This window comes from Leptonotus elevatus, chromosome 10, assembly GCF_054856555.1.
Source record: "Leptonotus elevatus isolate MCC_2025b chromosome 10, RoL_Lele_1.0, whole genome shotgun sequence".
NCBI lineage: Eukaryota > Metazoa > Chordata > Actinopteri > Syngnathiformes > Syngnathidae > Leptonotus > Leptonotus elevatus.
The window spans coordinates 2,017,540-2,042,097 of NC_141248.1; the positions used below are offsets into that span (position 1 = coordinate 2,017,540).

Here is a 24,558-nt window from a genome sequence, read left to right on the forward strand (position 1 = left end):
CACCAGTTACTACAAATAGTGCACTGTGTCACATAACTTGGTAAGCAGTTACTGTAGATTGCATTGTAAAAAGGGCTAAACACTCTCAAAATTATTGCACTTTTACACACGTACACACACACGCACACACACACTCAAACATATTTCAAACTGAGTGCATAGAACGAAATAGGAGAATGTCTGGAAGAAATTGATGCCCAGGTAGCTATGACAGAGCAACTTACTATTAATAGCTGCGAAACAAAGCTTACCTATATTCAAAATAATGGGCCTAACCACCACATGAGTATTTCTGTATGTTCTGTTATGCTATGTAGATTGAAATGCATTGCAGCACATTTGCAGCACATACCATTTTATTGTGGATGGAAGGGGATGCAGGGTAGTTGTGGTGGTATAATCCTTGATTTATGGACCTCCTATCGCCATAGTAGTCATACTGAAGGAAGGGAATACGATAATGAGGAAAGAGTAAGATGGAGGCATGAACGACAGCAAGGATGTTAGACTAGGGAAAGGTGGAAATGGTCACAACATCAATCTTTCATCCTTTCTTTCATCTTCGTCTATGGTTACTTAACATTTTTCTGGAAACTTAGTAGAGACATTTGACATTTAATTTGTTTTGATGGTGCGTTTTGATTGTTCATTCCCCTTCTAAAACTACAACCTAAAATTACAAACTAACGTTAGTTAACTCATTCAAACCCCAAAATGTATAAATATGTTTTTTAATACTTTGTCTTGCACTCCCAAAAACTAGTGGCGCAACGGATAATCATCCGTGGTTGGTTCGGATCAGGCCCCATGGTTCGGATCGCCCACGATCCGCGGATTGGTTGGTGGGTGTGGGGGGACAACAGTTCGTATTCACAATGGACACCATTCAGACATGTCAAGGAAGCTGAAACATATTCAACGTAACATGCTAAGCCTAACTTCAAAATAAAGTTGACCAAATACAGTAATACATTGAGGGCAATGCAAATAGACTTAGTACACTTTTACTTTGAAGTTGACCCATGTTGTGGCGTAATGGCTAGCTCAACTTCCCTTTTAGACGTTTAGGCTTTCTTTATTGTAGTTTTGATCGACATTGTAGTTGCGATCAACACAACGCTATCCTGAACTCATATTTAATCGCTAATTTAGGGCACTAAGAAACCGCTAATTAAGTACGGCGTCATTGTATGATACGGCAAAAGTCTATGACGTAAGTGGCTAGCGGCTAGCTGTTAGCATTACCAACGAGTGTCTGGCTGATAGCTGTAAATGAGTTTGACAGCTGGTAACTGGCTTACTTGAATTATTTTTCCATATTCTGGACCAAGGCTACGTTGTAATTCACTTTCCATGTTTAAAGGAAAGGAATGTGCTTTAAATTGCACTTTGAGGTATTTTCATAATTATTATTATTTTTTAAATAGAACCTCATTTATTTTATAAAACACTTTTACCCATTTAAAAAAAACAACTACATTCAGCTCAAAATGGAAGTGGGGGGTGGGGGGGTTGCTCTACTATACAGAATGCTTTGATGCAGCCACTGACCTGAGGTCGCTTAAAGCAATGGTAGTTATTACAAAAAAAAACAGCCAGTAGGTGGCAGCAGAGTAGAAGAGATCAACCAGGGCCATGTTGCAACAAGCACTTTTCCCCATTGTTTTAAACAGGTTTGTGAATAATGATTAAACTTAGCTATATTCTATTGCTAATTGCTGTAATACGGAAACAGATACAAATATACTTTTTTCCCTGATGAAAGAAAAGACTGTAATCTTTCTTATGGTATGTTCCATGTTTTTATAGCAATAGAACACAAAATTCTGTGGACCTTGCAAAATCAGTCAAAATCCAATAAAGCAGCCAGGAGCGAAGTGAAAAATGTCTGGGAGTGAATGAGTTAATTGTGCTGTAAAGTTAAGTATATATTTTTTCTAAATTATAGTGATGCATATCTCACCTTTGGCGAGCTGAGCGACCTCCTTAGGTTATAGACAGACGGATCAGCATAGATCACGTCATCCCTCATTCTCCCCTTAAAGCGGTCAAAACGTGCAGATGGTGATCGAGCCGGTGAGGCAAAGTTGTGTGATACTGGTGAGTAGGCCCCCCCAGAGGACAAGGATGGTGACCTGGGCACAGACCTGGAACGTGGCTGAATGGAAAGACGTCTCATAGACTTCTCAACTCCACTGTAGTACTGTGGTCCCCAAGAGTCCCTGGGGGACAGCGGACCATTCAATTGGTGAGGCCCATCCCTTAGTGAGCGCCGCTTTTCCTCAATAGTCCAGCGGTGGTCATATCCCCCCACAGCAGAGACAGAGCAAATGCTATCAGGCCGGATTCCTGGTGGGTACAGCGCATACTCCTCCAAATACTGGGGGTCACCAGAGTAGCCATAGTAGTTGAACCCTTGGCTGGCTGGATAATAATGGGATGGACTAGAAGAACAGGAAAAAGAAGGAAATAAAAATCAGATTGAATTTTAGTCTTTGAGTGACGATATGCAAACCACTTCGCCATATCTTTAGGTGAATGTGGTATTGTTTTTCAACCAGCTATTAGGCATCAGTACTGCACATTGAGAAATATCTTTGGTCACCTAATCTATTGGCAGGGTATAGAAATTGAATCCCACATACAATTAATGAAATATGACTACAGCATAACAACTTGTCACATACTCAACAAAAATATAAACGCAACACTATTTTTGCTCAATAAACTAAAATATCTAAAACTTCTTCCACATATACAATATCACCATTTCTTTCAAATATTGTTCTAAATCTGTGATAGTGAGCACTTCCTTTTTGTCGAGATAATCCATCCCACCTCACAGGTGTGCCGTATCAAGATGCTGATTAGACAGTGTGGCATGGCACTGGTGTGCCTTATGGGCTCTGCACACGGGAGACGACGTTGCTCGCTCTCAATTCATTTCCTATGGAAGCGGGGCGACAAGGCGAAAATCGCCTTCCCGCCTCCCCTTCTGCGACACACGACATTTGTGTATGTGAATATCCGACTATCATTTTGTTAAAAAAAACAAATACATAAAAAAAAAACTATCATTTTGTACGATACTTCATGCAATGATTTCCGTGACGTCAACAAAAAGGCCGGTGCATGAGAGCTTGTTAGTACAGGGTTCATTTAATAATAATAATAATAATAATAATAATAATAATAATAATAATAATAATAATAATAATAATAATAATAATAATAATAATAATAATACAATTATATAGGAAATGGATCGATCTTCATACTGGAATTACGTACTGTAGTAAAACGTTTGTGTTTAAAATTAAAATGTTTAGAGTCCCTCCAATTTAATAGGCAATCAAATCTGATGTAACGTCGCGGCTGCTTATATGTGTTGAGATCTGGGAGGCGACGAGATACGTATTTCGCTGTCACTTGTCGCCTCTCGTGTGTCGAGCCTATTAGACTTCCCACAGTAAAAGGCCACTCTGAAAGGTGCAGTTTTGTGAAAAACTACTAGTTTTCTGGGTCCCCAGTCAGAACTGGTGGGATGGCTTATATCGGCAAAGGAGAAGTGCTCACTATCACAGATTTAGACTGGTTTGTGAACAATATTTAAGAGAAATTGTGATATTGTGTATGTGGAAGAAGTTTTAGATCTGGAAGTTTAGTTTTTTATTTGTCAAACATTAAAACCCGTTGCGATATAACCCTTATTTTAATCCGGTAGATTGATAAAGAGGATTTCACGCAGTAGCAGAAGACAATGCAATATGATGATAATAATAATACATCAAATTTATATAGCGCTTATTCAGACACTTTAAGATGATGACATAGACAATACACCAATAATGGACAGCAGGATCAAATAAAAGCCCATTTGAACAGGTGTGTTTTGAAGTTTTCAAATGAGGGTGGGGGCAGCAGCGGCAAAGGCTCTGTCTCCCAAGACTATTATTGTCTGCAAATGTCAATTCAAGCATATTTGACATTATGAAGTGTATTAATTGTGCATTAGCGACAGAAACTCAGTACAGATTACTCAGCACAACATCGCTAACTGAAAAATTAGTCAACACCAATTTTAGGTAGCCCGCCCCCAAAAAAGGACCACATAAATAAAAATATTCCCAGGTGAAGGGGCATTGTGATTTTCTAGGAGTGTTGAATTGTGATTTGATTTTTTTTCTTCATTTTCTTCATCTATTTCATTCATTTATAAAACCAAAGCATATATATAATATAATTCTAAAAGTCACAGATAAAGAATGAAATGGACCATAAAGACAAGTCCCCATTTCTCCCCAGAATTCTGTTAAAAAATAATGTAAGTTAAAAACAACATAAATAAATAAATAAATAACAGCTGGTCTCACACACACAGTCACATGACTTTATAGTTCTCAGTTTACAATTCAGCTACTGACGTTCATAACAACAAAATTGACATTGGTTAATACGAGTAAAAGAGGTTAACACAAAAAACTTATTGTCTTTAAAAAGGAAAACTGTTAATGATATTGACATAATGATCAAATATAATTAACCTATTTCATATTTCTTTAACAAGCTGGATTTAATTATACTTTAAAATGTGATGTTTGAGTTGGATTTTTTTTGGCTTTCTTTATTCAAATTGTTCCATAAACTGATTTATTTTGCAGAAACACAATGTTCCTTGAGTCTAGTCCTGAATCTTGGTTTTTTTCCTTCTTCTTCATCTTTTTTTTTTTTTTAAATATATCTATCTGTTCCTTTTAACTTATACTGCATGGCTTTCTCTTATTTCAAATATTTCAAAAATATTGATTGGTAAAGTTTTATTGTGAGCTTTCAGCATAATTTGAAGAATACTATAATCTAATAATTGAGGAATTTTTAACAATTTTTATTTTGAAGAAATAATTTGTTGGATCTCTAAATGGCTAAATGATGATTATTCTCGGATATTTCTTGCAATATAAATACTAAGTGTGTTTTAAATGATTATTTAAAATGTAAACCATGTAAGAGAGTTATAGAAATAAAGTGTCACATATATTTATCTGTTTCATAAGTATTGTGAGAAATCATGAACACGATTGGTGTTTTCACATAGATAAATGCCATTAGTTCTTAACAATTAGGGAAAAATATTTTTAGAATTGCTTATCCTATCGATTGATTCTAGCAATTTCTCAGTAATTGCCTGTTACAAGGCAACAATTTTTGTGTCGGACAGTTTTTGTGGTCGACTTTCTATCCTGATTGCTGATTGTATCCAAATAATAAAATATGATAAAGTTGTATCAAACTGGTAGCCCTTCACACCAGTAGCCAAGTATCTCTCAGTTTAGGGACACATAAAACTATCTCTGATCAAAATTTGCTTTTAACCAGTGTTATATATGGCCGGTAAATGATTTAGAAGTTTTAAAAGTCACATATCGCCATATTTATGATTCTAACTACCTGTTGATGTCCTCCTGGGACACCATGACCCGCCGCTGATTGACCCAATGCTGCAGCTGTGCCATTGAGCTTTTCCTTTGGGCCACTCTCTCAGGGGCAGTTCTGGGAACAAATCCCCTCCTCAGCACCACATTCTGGTGCTGTTCCCTTGCGTCATTGTTGCCTTCTTGTTGTCTTTGAGGTGTACAAGTGCTGTGACTTTGAGATTGAGGGGGTTTACTGTTGTAGTTTTGGGTAATGGCGTTGGGGGGGAAATGATTACTCCAACCATTTGGATTGTGTTTTGTTTGAGCATGGCCACAGTCAGGCCCTCCACCTTCATCTTCACTTTTTCCTCCACGGTCTCCTTGTCTGCTGTTGTTTTTCACTGTGTCATGACCAGAACAAGGAGCTGACAGCGGGGGCGTTTCCAAATTGTCTACACCATTGTCATTTTTGTTTAGTGCGGTCTGTTGTTTAGGTTCTATTTGCGGGTCAGTGTCTCCAGTAATCATGGCCTGGTCTGCTGTGACAGCCGTGTTTGATCTAACAAGAAAAAAAAAAGAGATTAATATAAATACATTTCATTATACTACATATACACGTGCATTATATTCTATTTCTATGCCATTTGCCCTCATTAGGGTCATAGGTGAGCTGGAGAACAGTGGACTTTGAGTCGAGAGGTAGGCTACACTTAGTACACTCAAGAGAAGTGATTCTTAACCATTGGCTTGGTTCGCGACCGCCATCTAGTGGGCTGCAAAGCCATTTCAGTTTTGTAACTGTGAGCCGCAGGCAGCTTTCAATTGAGGCTTTTTACACATGTAGCAGGGTATTTTTAAAACCGAATATTTCCCCCCTCCCCGTGTAGGAAAAAAAGTCCATCAACACTGCCTCGTCTGTTTAAAAAAACATCTCCACATAAACACACACAAAAACGGAGAAGGTAATTTCTAAGCTTATTTAGTTGCATGCCAAGCTTCTAGGTTGCAGTAATTAGACAAAATACTGCTCGACTTTGACGTCACTTCCACCATACGTCACACAAACACGGACTATCAAGGCCACACAAGACATTTCCTACGCTGAGGATAATTTCAAAATAAAGCGTTCCAAATAATACTGCAACATTGCAAATACCCTTAGTGGGCTTTTACTTTGAAGTCGGTCTGCGTGGCGGCCTAACTGCTAGCTTGACTTCCTTTTTCGACGTGTTGGCTTACATATCGAGGTTTTTATTGAAAATACATAGTTTCTACCAACATTATCACAATGCCACCCCGAAAGTATAAAATAAGAATGTGTCTGCCTCATATTGCACTTAAAGTTGTGTTCCTAAATCCTAAAAATACATTTTGAGTTGATTTTTTTTTAATGGGCAAAAGCGTTTTACAAAATAAATGAAGACAAAGTACTATTTTTATTTTATTATTTTTTTTGCTCATCCGAAAAGCGATCCGATAAATTTGTGATCCGAACCATGACTATTGTGATCTGTTGCACCACTAGTAGTACGTTTAGGCTGTGTTTTGTTGTCCCCTCACTCCACTTCCTGGTCAAAATGTCATGGGGACAACATCGAAACTCCAGAAAGAAAGTTTCTGATTTATCAAACTCTGCCCGCGATTGTCCTGACTAAAAAATGTATTGTTATATGAAACGTTCAATTACAAGCTAATAGTAAATGTCCTATACAGTATTTGCTATGGCTGGGTACCTAAGCAAGGCAAGTCATGGTTTGCTGGAAAGTAATAGGTTGTGATTCAACATTGCAAGGACTCTTTGTTCCATTTGAAATTCAAATTAAGCCAAATCAGAACTTATTGATATGTTTTTGTTATATGAACATGTAATATTGCTATTGCAATATTTGTAATACAAATTATTGGCCCTCACACATTCCTGCAGCAAATTTGGATGTGCAATTGCATACTAATAAAGTTTAGTAATGACACGCCAATGAAGTTGACCTTTTTGAACCACTACAATACTTTAGGTCACGACTAGTAATCATAATATTTTCCGCTCCGTGAAACACGTTAGTGCTAAGCAGTACACATGGCTCTTGAATGTATTTGCAGTGTGTGTCATAATTATAATGAGCAGATATTCAGTTGAAACAGTTAGCCTTCAATGTAACATTTTAATATATATTTGTAATCATTAAAGCATTTAGAATTTTTTTTTGGGCGGGGCCCACACTTTTGTCCATAGAGCAGAGCTTCTCAATTATTTTTTTCTGAAAGAAGAATATATTACGCAATCCTCCAACTCTCCGCCGGGAGTATAAATAGTATCATTTGCTTTTAAAATTGTTATAAGTACACCTCTGTATATCATTGTGTACTTATTAACATTAAAGAAAACTAAAAACAAATACATATATGCAGAATAAATTTATTAATATTGTTTATACTACCTGCGCACATTCTGACAAATGTGCGCCACTGGCAGCGACTGTAGTGGATGTGCAATTTATTTTGGTACGGGGGGGGGCAAAAACAAACAAACATGTTCCTTGGGGTCACAGGTGCACATCAATTTTGCATTCAAGACATGTCAGGGTGGCCCTGTGCTCAACAACAACAAAAACCCTCCATCTCCAGGGGGGTATTCCATCAAGCCGGATTAAGGAAAAGCCTGTCTTATTTCGCCGGCTCTTTTTTATTTATTTATCAGAGTTCCGTTCCATCAATGTGGGTTATATAAATTCCCACTCAGTATCCATGGAAATGTATGCTGTGGAAAAGCCTGGCTCATTTCAATAAACCTGGCTCATTTTAAGTCAGTGTTCCATTCCATCAAAGTGGTTTGTGTGAATGCTAACTCGGTAACCATGGAAATTTATGCTGCAGACCTAACTTAGTCAAACTTAGTTAAGCTTTGTGTCAAAAAACGTGGATTTCTGCGCTTGTGTAGCACCTGAAATGGTATATTTGCTTTTGTATGACATTGTATTTGATTAATGACATTTCTGCACATTTAGTTTTTTTTTTATTTAAATAAGATATAATTTAGCACACTACCCTAGAGGGCCGACTTGCATCATTTATTTCATGTAATAAAAATAAAAAGTCCATGAAAATCATTTCTCACCACTTTCACTGTTTACGAAATCGCTTAAATTGCTTTAATTAAACTCATTCATATAGAAGTCTTCAAGTCACACATCAAATGTAACTTCAAGATGCCTTATAATTATTATCATCATTATAAGTGTTCTACATAAAAAGAGGTAAAAACAATATAGTCACATAAAAAATGCCTTCCCACCCAGATGGGTCAGGGTTCCCCCCTTTATTCCCTCAATCAGTGCCCACCCCAGACTGCTGCTCAGCACCAGATCTTCTGCTGATGTGAATGTAGCAGGTGGAGGTCCCCCACCTGTGGCAGTGGCCTCAGTCTTTTTTCTGGTGGCTATAATGGTGGGCAACATATTTACAGCTCGACACCTATTTTGTTTTATTTTATATATATATATATTGTTATAGGCTACCTGCCAACTTGTTGACATGATCGCTTTTGGCTACTGTTGAGATGTAACAGTGAAGAATGAATATGTAGGTCAATTCAAAGTGCTTTACATTAAATTGATAATTAATAACACTATTAATGTGAAATACACATCTAACATGAAACAATTGTACTTAGTCTGTCGGCTATTTTTTTTTTTAATTGCCAATGATATTTCCCTCGTCTTATTGATAGCAGCAGTATTGCCTTTTTAGATGATTTCTGCCTTGAATTCCTCATACAGCTCAATCAATAACTTTTGTTCTGTTTGTGAGAAGTATACTGCTCTCGTTTTGCTGTCTTTTGACATAATTGATTGCAATTTCGCCGATCGACTCATCAGGGTTTCTTGTCTACCCCGGGAGCGTGTACACAGCCAGGCTATGCAAGCCTGTCTTACGTTAGTTAGCCTTGACTAGACGCGGCTGGAATGGGTTAGTGGAACGACTTGGCGCTTTATTCGGAGATGGTCTTCACTACAGCCTCGCTTTTTTGCATGAGCCTTGCTTTCTTTAGCTGTGTTGATGGAAAAACCCCCAAGGGGTCCATTTCACAAAGCATGTTCAACAAACACTGAGACTAACCCTGAACAGCGAGTTGACATGCCCTGAGATAGGAAACTGCGTTTTCGGTTCCAGGACAGCTGATTTGAGGTAGTTATATCAACGCAGAGTAGTTTCACCTGGCGTTGCCACTACACTAAACAGTCCATATCAATGGAGCCCCGATTAGTTTTTTTTACCCCTCTCAACTGAAAATCTTATTGCGATCATATGGCGAAGTTGAACATGTCTTTAGAAAAAAAAGTGCAACACCGCAGCAGCTCCCCATAGAGGAAGGCGGTGTGGGAGAACGTTGCTGCTCGGGTGTCGGGTCAATGCGTAAATTTAAATGTAGTCCTTTGCAATCACAATAATATTACAGGGGAAACCTGTTGAATGGTAGCTCATTAATTCATTTCATTAGGGTGCAATCCTGCGTGGGAGAAGCACACTTGACTTAAGATGAAATATAAGAACATTACTCAAACGGTTATAAGAAAAAAACTGAGCGCAACACACAATATATGCTGTGATGTGAGCGCATGACTACGGCTGGTAATGTTGCAAATGTAAGGACGGATCAAGTTGTGTATGTAGGTGATGGACTGTGATGTAAAACGGTACAACTCAAAAAGATAATTGTCCGAAAATGCCAGCTATCTATGGTCTGATAACAATCTCACGACGAATATTTAATTCCATGCGCAATAATGCGGCACCTTCATCAATAGGGTCATTGTCATTGACATGCCATGTTTGTGACAAAAGTAGACTTTACACTATACACTATAGGCGAATTTACACAAAAACGCGCCGCAGTGGATTTTATGAATGAGGAAATGTGGCTAAAAGCAGGCGGGAACAGAGAAAACCTCGAGGTTCATTGTGAAAACCTCCCTTTCTGAAACGGAAAACGCAGAGTTTCCCAGATTTCAGGGTTTCTTGACCCAGAGTTCTCACTAAACCTGCTTTGTGAAATAGACCCCTGATTTTCTTTAATAAATATGCTGTTTTAGTTGCCAACCGCTCTCTTCACAGCAGAGTTTGAAAAAAGACAGGACTGAGACTGGGTGACAGGATATATAGTATTTTTCTTCTTCTATAGTGCCACTTCATTACAATTACATTGCCAAAAGTTGTCAAGTTATGTGAATTATGGTAGCCTGTAAGTGATAAAAAAAACAACAACAACAACATACACATAAAACACCCAGGGTAATGACATGGCAAAACAGATGGGGGCCACACTAACATTGAACTTTAACCTCAGGCTGCAAAATATCTTTCTGCAGGCCGTGAATTTGAAATCCCTGGGGTCTATTTCACAAAGCATGTTCAATAAACACTGAGACTAATCCTGAGTTGACATAAACTGAGAGAGGAAACTCTGTGTTTATCGGTTCCAGGACAGCTGATTTGAGGTAGTTTTATCAAGTTTCACCTGGAGGTAGTTTCGCCTCGTGTTACCATTACACTAAAAAGACCACATCAATGGAGCCCCGATTCGACGAGTTACCTTGGCAACGGGGAAGCAGAGCGCAGCGCCGCGCTCTGCTTCCGAATTTTTTACCCCTCTCAACTGGAAATCTTGATGCTAACATATGGCAAATTTGAACATGTCTTTAGAAAAAAAGCGCAACACCCATAGAGGGAAGCGGCGTGGCCCGGGGAGAACGTTGCTGCTTGGGTCTATGCGTAAATTGAAATGTAGTCCTTTGCAATTACAATAATATTACAGGGAAAACCTGTTGAATGATAGCTCATAAATTCATTTCATTTAGGTGCTATTCTGCGGGAGGAAAGCGCACTTGACAAGTTGAAATATAAAAACTTAATTGAAATATTACAAACATTATTCAATATAAGGTATAAGAAAAAAACGGAGCGCAACACAATATATGTTGCGATGTGAGCGCATATGACTATGGCTGGTAATGTTGCAAATGTAAGGATGGATTAAATTTAAATTAAATGAGGAAATGAGATGTGTGTGGCTGAAAGGACAGGGAAAAACTCAAGGTTCATTGTGAAAAACCTGCTACCGACCAGATTAGGTTCATGGACCCTGTTACTACGGTAACTGACCGAGAGCTTATATTACCTCTTTTTATGAAACAGGTTTAAGTTTTCTGAAGCGGAAAATGCAGTTTCCCACATTTCAGGGTTTCTTGACTCAGGGTTCTCACTAAACCTGCTTTGTGAAATAGACCCCTGCTCTAAACACTAAACTCACAGAGAACATGAGGAGAAACGACCATTCCCACTCACACCTTTGGATTTAGAAGAAACTTTTACTGCCAAAGGCCGCATACAAAAACATTGACAAATTGACCATTGACAGCAGGCCGCAAATGCCCCCGGTTCACTGACCTCAATTAATTTTAACATGCATTTTATGGGAATCTGAAAGGAAGCTGGAGTAGCATTCCCACAAAAAACATGCATACTTCACATAGAAAGGTTGGGACAGGGATTCAAACCCTGAACCAAACTGCGAAGCAGATGTGCTAACCAGGGTTATTATAGTTTTGCAATTTTTTATTTTAGTTTGTTTTTGTTTCATTTTGAGTTTTGTTTTTTAAATTTAGTTAATTTTAATTCGTTTTCAGGGTGGTTCTGTTTTTTTTAAATGCTTAGTTTGAGTATTAGTTTTCTATTTTTTATCTTATTTTACCTGTGCGCAATATTTAATAAACATTATGGTGAAATGAAAAAAGTAATACATTGCTTACCTAACGTTGCATTTCGGCTGAGTTAAATGAAAAATCAGACGAGCCAAGCCATTGGAGCCAAAAGTCAAGCGTGCAAAATTGTCGCCGAGGAGCGACGTCATCTGAAGGTGCTTTTCAATTGGCTGCTGCTAAATGACATCACTTCTGTGTGACACACTTTCAAACGTCTTTATTACGGTTATTATTTAAATAAATATACTTCAATCACATTTAAAATCATACCCAAAGGCTCATGCATTCAATTAATTACCAAAGACTAAAATAAATGATATTTTTGCTATAACTATAGTTAGTTTTTGTTAGTTTTGTTAACATTAAATGTACTTTCAGTTAGTTTTTGTTTTTTTAAAAAGCATTTTCGTTTTTATTTTATCTCGTTCACAAAATAGTTTTTTAAATTTTAGTTTGAATTGTTTTTCGATCGTTTTCATTAACTAAAATAACCTTGCTAACCAGTAGTGGACCATGCTGCCTGTATGAAACGCATGATTTAAAATTTAATTTGTTGGTTGTGTGTACGTGTAGGTGCACCACCTGTGTGACGGATTAACGTTGACCTCTGCAGCCTCACTCATGGCTGTGATCCACTCATTCTGCTCTTCATAGCTATCTGTACTGAAGTAATATGTCCTGGTTCCAGCATGTTCCGCCTGTACGCAAAACACAACAGGAGCTTTCAACTCCCCATTTTCGTCCTGTTCCTCTTCCTGTTCCTCTCCCAACCACACCTAGAGATGTAGACAGAACAAGAACAGATAAGAATAACAATCTGCATCATTTCCATTCATGTCATGTGCAAAAAATGTATCTCCTCATGCACGGGAGATGTTTGCCGGGATGCAAAGGTTCTTCTGCCTTTGTTTAATAATATTTTATGTACATGATGATGCTGAAATTTGCTCTGGAGTGATGAATAATACAACACAAGCAGTTTGATAAACTTCAACATTAACAAATCAGTATAAAAAAAACTGTTATGCATGTTTTTTTTGTGTTTTTCATGTTATTATTGCAAACAGTAACAATAGAACATGCATTATAATGTAAATAGACATGCTGCATGCATATATGCATACAGAAGAGTTAATAAACAATCACCACTTGTACCTACTTTACTTTTATACCCAAACAGGAAACAAGGAGTGAAGGCCGGTAGAGCTCATGAGGTGTTGTTTAAATACAATATGGAAGGAAGAAGAGACAAGGAAGGGTCAAGTTTACGGGTTGGGATTACAAAGGTCATGTTGAGTCTGAAATGTAAAAGATTGTGTGTGTGTGTGGGGGGGGGGGGGGGGGGGCGTGTGTGCGTGCGTGCGAAAAGAAACTGAAAGAATAGCACAATCTCCACACTACACTATAAAACCTGTCTAAATACAGCAAATTCTATTCCGAAGTCAACAATCACTTCCAGTTCAAACCACTCACTAGTAATTGTTACAATGACCACCAGATAGCAGCAGAGCCAAAATAAAAGAATAACCTTTCAGAGAATATGTATACAGTACTATATATATATATAGAGAGAGAGAGAGAGAGAAAGAGAGCGAGAGAGAGAGAGAGAATATACATATACAGTATACAGCAATAGCATCAGTAGGAAATTATGTCACGAATAAACAGTTTTAATAAACACGTTCCGGCTTGAAACACAAATATGTTCCGCCTACTGCAGTGACAGTGCTGTGATGCAATGGGCTGACTGACTACACAGAACCACCCAGCAGTAGCCTAGCAACAGAGGAGGGGCTGTGTGTGTGCATGTGTGTGCATGCGTTTGTCCTTTGTTCGTCACTGTTCCTTGTGTTAACCTTCAGTGAACACAGAAGGAAGCAAAGATGCAAAGAGTAAGAATTAGTTATTGACACTGCCACACTTTTGGATTAGAAATGTTAGAATTATTGTTTTTACCAAAAATAAGTGATATAGATTATAATGACAACATATATTGTAGTATTGTAGTACGTAATGTGTGTGCGTGTATATACAGTATATATATACATATATATATATATCTTGCAAGGTTCAGTTGACTTTTTTTTTTTTTTTTTGTGGCACAAGAGCATGACAAATCCCATATCCATCATTCGGATTAAGTGCCTTAATAAAAATATTTGCCCCTTACCCTTTGTTTTATTCTTTTATTTGTCCTTTTCCATTTTTATCACAGTTAAATGTTTTGGCTTATCAAGCCAATTTGAATACGTCACAAAAACAACCCAATCAAAAATTATTTTTTTTGCCGTTTCTAAATACTAATTTTATTTATCAAGGGGATAAAACCCAAATATATGTGGAAAATGTCAGGAAAGAGCGACCACTGAAGTATTTGACAGGTAACTTAATTTAAATAAATGGATGAAATAGGTCAGCTAAGGTCAATTAAATGAATGTAAAATGTAAAATATTTATTTACTATTTTTACTTCTGTATCTTCGTTGCCCAGTGTTTACACTTGAACATGGCACATTAAATGTTATTTCTTGTGCTCAGTGAATGAAAAACATCACAAATCACAATGCAAAGACGCTCAAATTTCACACTCAAGACTTTAAACATAATGTAAAAATAAATAAATAAATAAAAACACTCATAAAAAAATGGATGGTCTATGAGGCCAAGAAATATACATTCCAAGCAAAAGGAAAGGCACACTTCCACACAAACAGAATTACGTATACCTGTAAACACGTTTCCATTATTTCTTAGACAATGGGCAATTCCAAAATAAATGAAAAACATCATCAGTGATCCTTCACAAAAAAAGAGTAGTATCTGTATATTTTACATTTTATTAGTAAGCTAATATTTTGCAGGTAAAGTCCGCAAGCTAAAGACTTATGTCACCAATACTAATATCAGTTAGGAAAAGTGGAGTCAAAATCATTTGAACCAATGCTGTCCTTTCCTGTTTCAAACACCTTTTTTTTTGTATTTCTAATGGAGTTTTTTTTTTATAAAAGAAGATAAATATTGTTTTTAAAGTTACAGTGATTTCATGTTATTTTACATTTGTCAGTTTGTTTTTGTAAATCAAATTATGTTTAAATAAAAAAAATAACTAAAATAAAAAATAAAATTCTGTTATATTACTTTTTTCTTTTTTACGGTGTACATTATGTCACGACCTCACAGTTGTCCATCTCTATAAAGTCAGTATAATAGAACACATAACATATATTATACAGTAGCTGTTTCCAAATGGAAACCCAAGATTATAATAATGCAGCACATTAGTATGTATGTTTTTATTTTATTTAATAGTTCATCCTTTTTCTTCTATAGTACTTTGTCTATGTCATTAGGTTCCATAGCTGAGCTGGAGTAGATCCCAGCTGATGTTTTATCATAAACCAATCACAGCAGATTTTCTTTTGAACTTTAGGCTGCAAGGGTGAGGCATACCTGTACTGCCCACACAAGTTACACAAACACACCCATGGATTTAACACTATGGAGTAATGTGACAGGCCTTGTATACACAGAAAATTTGTACCCACACTCACACACACATTGTGCTGCGGGTGATGTCACAAATCTGCACAATTTTGAGTGGTTAACTTACAATGCCTTCAGGCGACTCACTTTCAGACGCATTTTAGAAAATGTGCAGATAATATATAAGATTTACTAGGTTGTATAATTTGTATCAGCTGCACTCCAACAACCCAACTATTTGTATATAATTACAAATCAAATATTTTCTAAATATGTTCACCTAAAGCACTGAAATGCTTTTAAACAGACAGTTGTTGACATGTTTTCTTCTCACAAGATGTCCTCTGGCTATGGACACACCCCTGTCTGTAGAGCCAAGGTTGTAAAGTTGCAGGTACAACAGGTTTTCAGAACTCCACAATAGAATGGCAAAAATAAAACAACTCTTAGTAACAAAGTCAATTATCTGTAGGGATTGAGTTGGACATGTTTCACTATATAACAGATATCATTCAAATAGGATTTGTGATGTAGATTGATATCACACTGTATGATGAAAAAACAAAACATGTCAGCGAGTTAGAAATAAATAAATACAAATCAAGGGTGTTCACCTTTCAAGATCCACTTAAAATAGGTCCAAAATGTAGATCCTATAAATGTGCCGCTACCCATGAAATATTTTGTGTGGGATATTTGCTTGACAGATTGAGATGAAATTTGGGAAAGATTTATCTCTCAAGTATTATATAATATTGTTGACTCATTAACAATTGCTCCGCGGGCATGAGTCAGAAAAGCTTTGACCGACTATTTACAAAATAGCTGGTCATCTGAGGTCATCGCAACCCTGCCATGTAGTGGCACATATTGCCCTGCCATTAATTTGAGAGAAAAGAAAAAAAGACAGAAATGAGTGAAACAAGGGGAAAGTACGCTGGCAACAACATCTGCCATCAGTCCATTTGTAAACTTCTAGGGAGGACTAATGACTGGTATACAATTAGTATTAAAAGTGATACTAAACAATTTTATTTTTCTTTCAGGGTTCTGCCAATAGTTGACAAATGCAAATAATTATCTTAACTAATTTAATGAGCAAGCTAAAAATAAAAAATGAAAAAGTCTGTCAGTATGGTAACACCATTCTATGAAATATTTTTTATGACTACTTTAGTATTTAGGAAGTGCACACATAGGCCGCACATAGGGCTGGGTATCAATTCCAATTTACTTAATTTGATTTCGCTTCACAAGAGTTCAGTTCTATTCGATTTCAATTTTTCCCGATTGAATTTGATTCACTTCACTTCAATCAATTAATTATGGGATATCAATTATTCTTAACTCATTGACTCCCAGCCATTTTCACTGAAGCAATCCCCATTCACTCCCGGCTGTTTTACTGGATTTTTACAGATGTTTTTGACTAAAGGCCCACATAATATCGTGTTCTATTGCTATCAAAACATGGAACCTACCAAAAAGAAGATTAGAGTCTCTTTTTTTACCAGAAAAAAAAAGTATATTTCTATCTGTTTCCGTTTTGCAAAGTTTCATCATTATTCACAAACACTGGGGAATAGAGCTTGTTGCAACATGGCCCTGGTTGATCTCTTATACTCTGCTGCCACCTGCTGTCAGTTTTTTGTAATAACTGCCATTGCTTTAAAGGGATACTTGACTCATTGAGCCATTTTCAGCAGTAAAAAGTAAATATTTTGTTCAGAATGAATTTCATAACTTCATTATTTTTCCTGTACCATTAATACCTTTAAAAATCAAATTTTCCACTGGCTGACGACTGAAGATGACATCACTTGTGCTGAGGAAGTAGACTAGGGTCATTCCCTACTTCCCCAGCACAGGTGATGTCATCTTCAGTCGACAGCAAGTGGAAACATTTGTATTTAAAGGTATTAATTGTAGATGAAATCATCAAATTAATTCTGGATAGATTAACTTTTTACTCCTGAAAATCCCTTTAAGCGACTTCCTCAGGTCAGAGGCTGCATTAAAGCCTTCTGTATGCTCTAGCATTAAAAATAATAATAATAATAATAACAAAAACATATAAATACGTTTTTTGGACCATTGCAATATTTAAAATATAATGTTTTTGGAAGCAACTGAGTTAAATGTCAAGGACATGATAAAAACTCAAAAACAAATATTAAGTTCCAAAGTAAATTTCAACACGTGTTATTATCACTTAAGTGTTACACAAGCATTGACATGAGCAAGAAAAAGATGAAAACATTTTCAGAATAATATAAATTAAAACGATTCTGAATTGTGTGCAATAAACCAGGTCTTTCATAAATAAGAAAATACTTCAACTCATGTGAACAGTAATTTCAGATTCATATAAATGATTCATGGGCTTGAAAAGGAAAATCGATTCAATATCAATTATTCGATTCTAAGGAACTTTCAGTTTACGTTGATAATGACGACGCCATATGGACAAAAGCGGTATTGTTATGTCTAAAAGAAGACCACATTTCCCATGAGGACAAGCGCATTGTGTCGATTTTTTAGCTCACGCCAGCGAGTGAAAGCCGGGCCAATGTTGATCATTGACTGTCCTTTTATCCAGGCAGCTGTCCTTTTTCTTTTTTGTTTCCTCAGAAAAAAACTTTTCAGTTGATTTGCAGCTTCTGCCAGAAAAGCAGTAATTGTGCGTCGACATTCAAATTGACTTCCGTCTTTGTAACGAATGGCTAAAAGGGGAAGTGACGTATGCCATAAAGCAGTCAGCACATTTCTAGTTTTTTTGTGTGGCAGTGTTCCTACCATCCTCCTCAAAGTTGCTTAGTGTCAGTAAAAATGATATAGACCCCCTCAAGTCATGGCAAAGGTACTATTCAACGAATTTTGAGTCAATGTTTCATCAGAAGAGTTATGAAAATATTTTAGTAAGGTTGAAAAGGTTCTGAGTGCTACTTTAAACCCAGCCTGAGCCGCAAATAATCCATAACAATGCTGCTAGACTTAAAATACCATCACACATCTGTATTTAACCATCAACAAAGAATAAAGTAGGCGATCCTGAGTATCAGAAAATGTATTATTCAAACAAGCTATTGAAGTATCAAAAGAAAGGAAAATGATTAACTGGTGATAATTGGATGGATTGATGTCAGGCTCGAAACAGAGAAAAACCTTGAAAGCTTAAATAATTCTGTGTGTTTATATGATGTATTTGGAGTGTTGCTGATTGGTATATTTTTGCTGGTGCTTCTTCTGAGATGTTTTATCTATGTTTTTGTATATGGATTTGATCGGTTTATTGTACAGAGCTGTTGTACAGACCTGTTGTCACTGCTTCTAACTACTGACTACAGATGAAAATTAGCTTCGAGCTATTTCTGGTCTGTGCAACACATTTGTTGTGCAATGTACCTGTTAAATAAATAAAAATAAATTAAATGAAGCTGTATAAACGTGCAAAAGTTCAAATCACAACTTACTAATTTTTGATTGACATTGGAGATGTACCAGTAAATCTCCCTCAGTTTGCTCATTTTCTCATGTGTCGTATGTGGGTCATTTTCCATAGATTACATGTCATAGGCAGAAGTCGTTGGATCAGTCAGCTTTGGAAGAGACAGGTGGGAACATGATCCCACGTCAATGACAGCCTGAGGGACATTGTAAAATTTAGACAGGACCTTTGTTACATCATGTAAACTGTAACCTGTACCGCATTGTTGAGAAATGACTATGGGGCCATTATTGTAGCAAAACCATTTACAAATGCGTATTTCAATACACAAATATGTAAAAACAATTTGTAACCAAAACCAAAGAAACAAATATTTAACAAGAATCTACAAATGTGTGACTGTAGTCACAAATGCGTAACCCAAATCTACACGTGTAACTGAAGTCACAAATGTGTGACAAGTATCTACAAATGTGTAACTGTCGTCACAAATGTGTGACAAGAATCTACAAATGTGTGACTGAAGTCACGAATGTGTAACCCAAATCTACACGTGTAACTGAAATCACAAATGTGTGATGAGAATCTACAAATGTGTGATTGAAGTCACAAATGTGTTACCCAAATCTACAAATAAATAGCTCGAGTCACAAATGTATGATGGGTGACGCGTTTGTGACTTCAGTCACACATTTGTAGATTCTCATCACACATTTGCAACTTTGGTTACGATACAAATTCTTTTTACATTTTTGAGGATCCAAGTGCGCATTTGTAAATAGTTTTGCTACAATAATGGCCCCATAAATCACCAAAAGCACCAAAATTTAATAGAATAATAATCTCATAAAATAAATGTTCAGTTAACAAACTTTCACTACACTGTAAATAGTAAACTCTAAATCAGTGGTTCTAAACGTGGGTTTGGTGAGTCTCAGGAACTCGGCAAAGGTCAAGACACACACCATGACAAATGATTCATGATGGTATGACCCGCTTGGCCATCATTGACTGCAGGTTGATCAGTCACGCTACTTTTCTTGGCCTATCTGTTCTGCAGGGAATTCGGTGTGCTCAGTAGTCAACTTGGTAGCTTTTATGATGGTACATCGTGTGATTTCTTTATTATTGTACTTCCTTCATACTATGTCAAGCATAGTATGGTCGGATGAATATGTGCAATATAGATTCACATTTATAAAAAACCTATGATGTTCCACAGGGGTCAATTCTGGGGCCTGCTGTTTTCAATGTACCTTCTCCCCCTGGGTTCCATCTGAGTGATGGGAGTCAGCGTCCTAACCACATGATTTGCAATTGAGCAACTCTAGTCCAGCACAACTACCTAACAAAATGAAAGGAACACTTCCTTAAGCTGCATAGGAAATAGAAGAACACAACACTTTCTGATTTCAAGGTAAAGAGAGCCCCTGTTCATTTTGTTCACCAGCAAACCCTATACTAATGTCTTGAAATTGATAAAAGTCATTTTATTTTTCAATATAAAAGGGTTCGGTGAATGGGCATAGGAACCTGGTGGGGTTCAGTACCTCCAACAAGGTAAAAGACCAATGCTTGACCTCAACAAGCAGCAAAAAATCATTACACGGTGATGTATGGACATGTGGCACTACTTGAATTGTAGCCAGGGTATTTTATTATATAAAGTGCTGTCAAAGTTAAAGTGTTAACTAATTAATTAATCACAAAAAATAGTGCATTAATCATGTATTAACGCGATCAATTACACTATTAATTTTGACCGCAGATGAATCATTTTCCTTGACAGCGGATGGTTACGTAAAAGGTAGCACATGCTTTAAAGTAAATAGTTAATATAGTAAATGTTTGCGTATGACATTCAGAATATTTGTTCATGTCAAAATATTGGGGTCATTTTTTTCCATTTTTAACTATGCAAGTAATTAACTGATTAGAAAAAGAGGATGAACGTGTGTAGTGGATCAAAAAATGTTGAAGACGTCCTCATAACATTAAATGTCGAAAGAATTAACACATAACAGGTGTTCTTCAAATTTGGTGGTTCAAAATTTTTTGAACAAAAAGCCTTTTTCTAAATTCTAAGATGTGTTCAATCTGATTAAAAAATTTATTCATTTGACAGCTCTAATTATATCAATTAATAGAGGTTACACTACAAGTCTGTCAACAACAAATCAACTTTAACAACATGGACTAAACGCCCCAAAAAGCCATGGGGACCTTGATCTTGGATCATAGAGAGTAACACACCATTGCGCCTGATTGGGATCTGTATGGTGGCAGCACCAACAAACACGAGGTCCTTAATGTACAAGTGACAAATTTACGGGAGCATGGAACTGTCAATCTGGACAGTTTTGAATAGGCTATGTTTTGGTGAAGTTCAAACCTTTAGTAAAGCCATTTGAAGTAAGTACTTTGAACGTATTGCTAAAACATGGGCTAAATGCAAAAAACATTAAATTTGTTCCCATAATGCAGGGGTGGGCACACTCGGTCCTCGAAGGCCGGAGTCCTGCAGGTTTTGGATGTTTCACTTCTCCAACACAGCTGATATATGATCAGCTCATCAGCAAGCTCTGCATAAGCTTGGTAACGATCCTATTGATTGGAATCAGCTGCGTTGCAGCAGGGAAACCTCCAAAACCTGCAGGACGTCGGCCCTTGAGGACCAAGTTTGCCCACCACTGCCATAATGTCATGGGGTATTGACTTAATTGTGCATGTGCAATTGTGCATTTGGCCTACATTCTATCAAGACATTGGAATAACAACCAATACGTTCGAACAACTTTATTAATACGTTTTAACGATTTGAATCAAGCAATTTGAACGGCTTTATCAGTACATTCAGTACGGTTGCAGTACGTATGAATGAAATAGCCGTGTCAAAACTCTACATTGGCAGTTTGACACTTACGCACAAATTAACTAATTTGCTCCCAAAAACGTATACAAGCGTTGTATTTTAAATATTGCCATGGTTCCAAAAACTTATTAATACGCTTTTTTATTGTTTTTTTTATGCTAGAGCATACAGATGGCTTTGATGCAGCCTCTGGCCTGAAGAGGACGCTTAAAGCAATGGTAGGTATTACAAAAACGGCCAGCAGGTGGCAGCAGAGTATAGTAGATCAACCAGGGCCATGTTGCAACAAGTTCTTTTCCCCAATGTTTTCAACAGATTTCTGAATAATGATGAAACTTAGCTATATTCAAATGCTAATTGCTTGTTCACGATTGAGGGTAGGTTGGAGCGGGAGATCAACAGGCGGATGCAGACTCTGTATCGGTCCGTTGTGGTAAAGACGGAGCTGAGCCAAAAGGCAAAGCTCTCGATTTACCGGTCGATCTACGTTCCTACCCTCACCTATGGTCACGAGCTGTGGGTCGTGACCGAAAGAACAAGATCCCGGATACAAGCGGTCGAAATGAGTTTCCTCCGCAGGGTATCCGGGCTCTCCCTTAGAGATAGGGTGAGAAGCTCGGTCATCCGGGAGGGACTCAGTGTCGAGCCGCTACTCCTCCGCGTTGAGAGGAACCAGTTGAGGTGGCTCGGATGCCTCCTGGACGCCTCCCTGGAGAGGTGTTCCGGGCATGTCCCACCGGCGGGAGGCCCTGGGGACGACCCAGGACACGCTGGAGAGACTATGTCTCTCGGCTGGCCTGGGAACGCCTTGGGATCCCGTCGGAGGAGCTGGCTGAAGTGGCTGGGGAGAGTGAAGTCTGGGCTTCCCTGCTAAAGCTGCTGCCCCCGCGACCCGACCCCGGATAAGCGGTAGATGATGGATGGATGGATGCATGGAGAACACAATATTCCATGGGCCTTGCAAATACAGTAAAAATCCAGTAAAACAGTCGGGAGCGAAGGAGGTTGCTTTAGTGAAAATGGCTAAGAGTGAATGAGTTAATGGAGCTCATGATAAAATAAAAATGATTTGGCAAATGGTAGTAATGTAGCAGATGTATGAAACATTACTGTAGTGCTCAAAGATAGACGTTTGCATATGTCACCCAGAAAGTGGAATAAGGTCAAGCAAAGCAGTGATCTATGTGGGTTAAAGTAATGTTCAATTACTAATCATCCATCCACTCCATCTATTAATCATCCATCCATCCACTCCATCTATTAATCATCCATCCATCCATCCTACACTGCTTATTCTGTTCAGGGCCGTACAGCGAGCCTATTCAAGCTGACTGAGGGTGACAGGCGGAAAACCCCCTTCAACAGTCAAACACAGTGCTGATGCATACAGACAGCCAACTATTTTTTTCACATTCACACAAATGCAGTTTTCAATGAAGCTAACATACATTTTGGATTGTGGGGATAAGCAGGAACACATGGATAGGGCCAATGCAAGCACGGAGAGAAAATGTAACTCCACATAGTGTAGGAAGACAGGTGACACAGTCAAAACCAGAATTATATTGCTGGGAGGCAACAATGGAGATTTTGCCACTGTGCTGCACATTTCAAATCAATTTGTGTCATTGTTGATGCAACAATCAATGATGTTTCCTATGCTACAGGGTTGAGGAAGTACAACTTTGGATTTCTGTGCACTGATTAATTGTAACATAATTGCAGAATTATTACACTCTAAAAACAGTTGGGTTATTTCATTAACCCAATTTCTGGGTTGTTTGTGTTGGGTCAAATTTCTGGGTTATTTTGTATGAAATAACGAAATTTTTGGTTCAAATTAACTCATTCACTCTCTGCTGTTTTATTGGATTTTGACTGATTTTGCAAGACCCACAGAATATTGTGTTCTATTGCTATAAAAACATGGAACCTACCAAAAGAAAGATTAGAGTCTCTTCTTTCATCGGGAAAAACTGTATATTTCTATCTGTTTCGGTTTTGCAGCAATTAGCATTAGAATATAGCTAAGTTTCATCATTATTGGTTAAAATCCTGTAAAATGACACTGAGGGGATGGCAGCGCTGAAAATGGCTGGCATTCAATGAGTTAAGGATTTATAAACCGTTTTAAATAATGTATTTTCTCTTTTATTATTATTTTTTAAACTTCCTTACGCTAAATGTTTTTAAAGTTTGCTGTCTAATGTTTTAACATTGTCAATGTATGTTCTTTAAGTAAATTTTGTAATCTACTTTTGTTTTCTTGCTCTGTTAACTACTGTGTTTGTCGATGCTTATTTCCTTGTGTAAAGCACATTGAGTTGCCTTGTGTATGAAATGTGCTATACAAATAAACTTGCCTTGCCTTGCCTTGCCTATTGTGTGGTACATTTTAATATTAAAAAAAACCCAATGGGATTAACTGCCATGGGTTAATTTGAACTATTTGAGTTATTATTTTAAGTAAAAGTTGTGTAAAAAACAAAAATGTTTTGCATGTTTTGACTAAATTAATTATATTACTTTAACCATAAAACTTTGGTCAAAATGGAATAACCCAATTTTTTAGTAGTCTGTCCATTT

The 24,558-nt window shown here is 37.2% G+C and overlaps 1 protein-coding gene across 18 annotated transcripts in view; it reads right to left on the minus strand.

The window, feature by feature from the left end:
* Positions 1 to 24,558, minus strand: part of plekha6 (pleckstrin homology domain containing A6) — a 141,550-nt gene that overhangs the window by 36,397 nt on the left and 80,595 nt on the right. For 12 of the 18 annotated variants that reach the window (XR_015096359.1, XM_086087823.1, XM_086087824.1 and 9 more), the window contains 4 exons: positions 12,752 to 12,945; positions 5,449 to 5,973; positions 1,964 to 2,444; positions 353 to 439 (listed from right to left, as the gene is read on the minus strand). Coding sequence is in view for 17 of the 18 variants with exons in the window: in XM_086087823.1 (XP_085943949.1) it covers positions 353 to 439; positions 1,964 to 2,444; positions 5,449 to 5,973; positions 12,752 to 12,945 (1,287 nt within the window). In the remaining variant the exon portion in view is untranslated. The remainder of the gene's footprint in view (positions 1 to 352; positions 440 to 1,963; positions 2,445 to 5,448; positions 5,974 to 12,751; positions 12,946 to 24,558) is intronic. The other 6 variants (XM_086087833.1, XM_086087828.1, XM_086087834.1 and 3 more) reach the window with 3 other exon arrangements.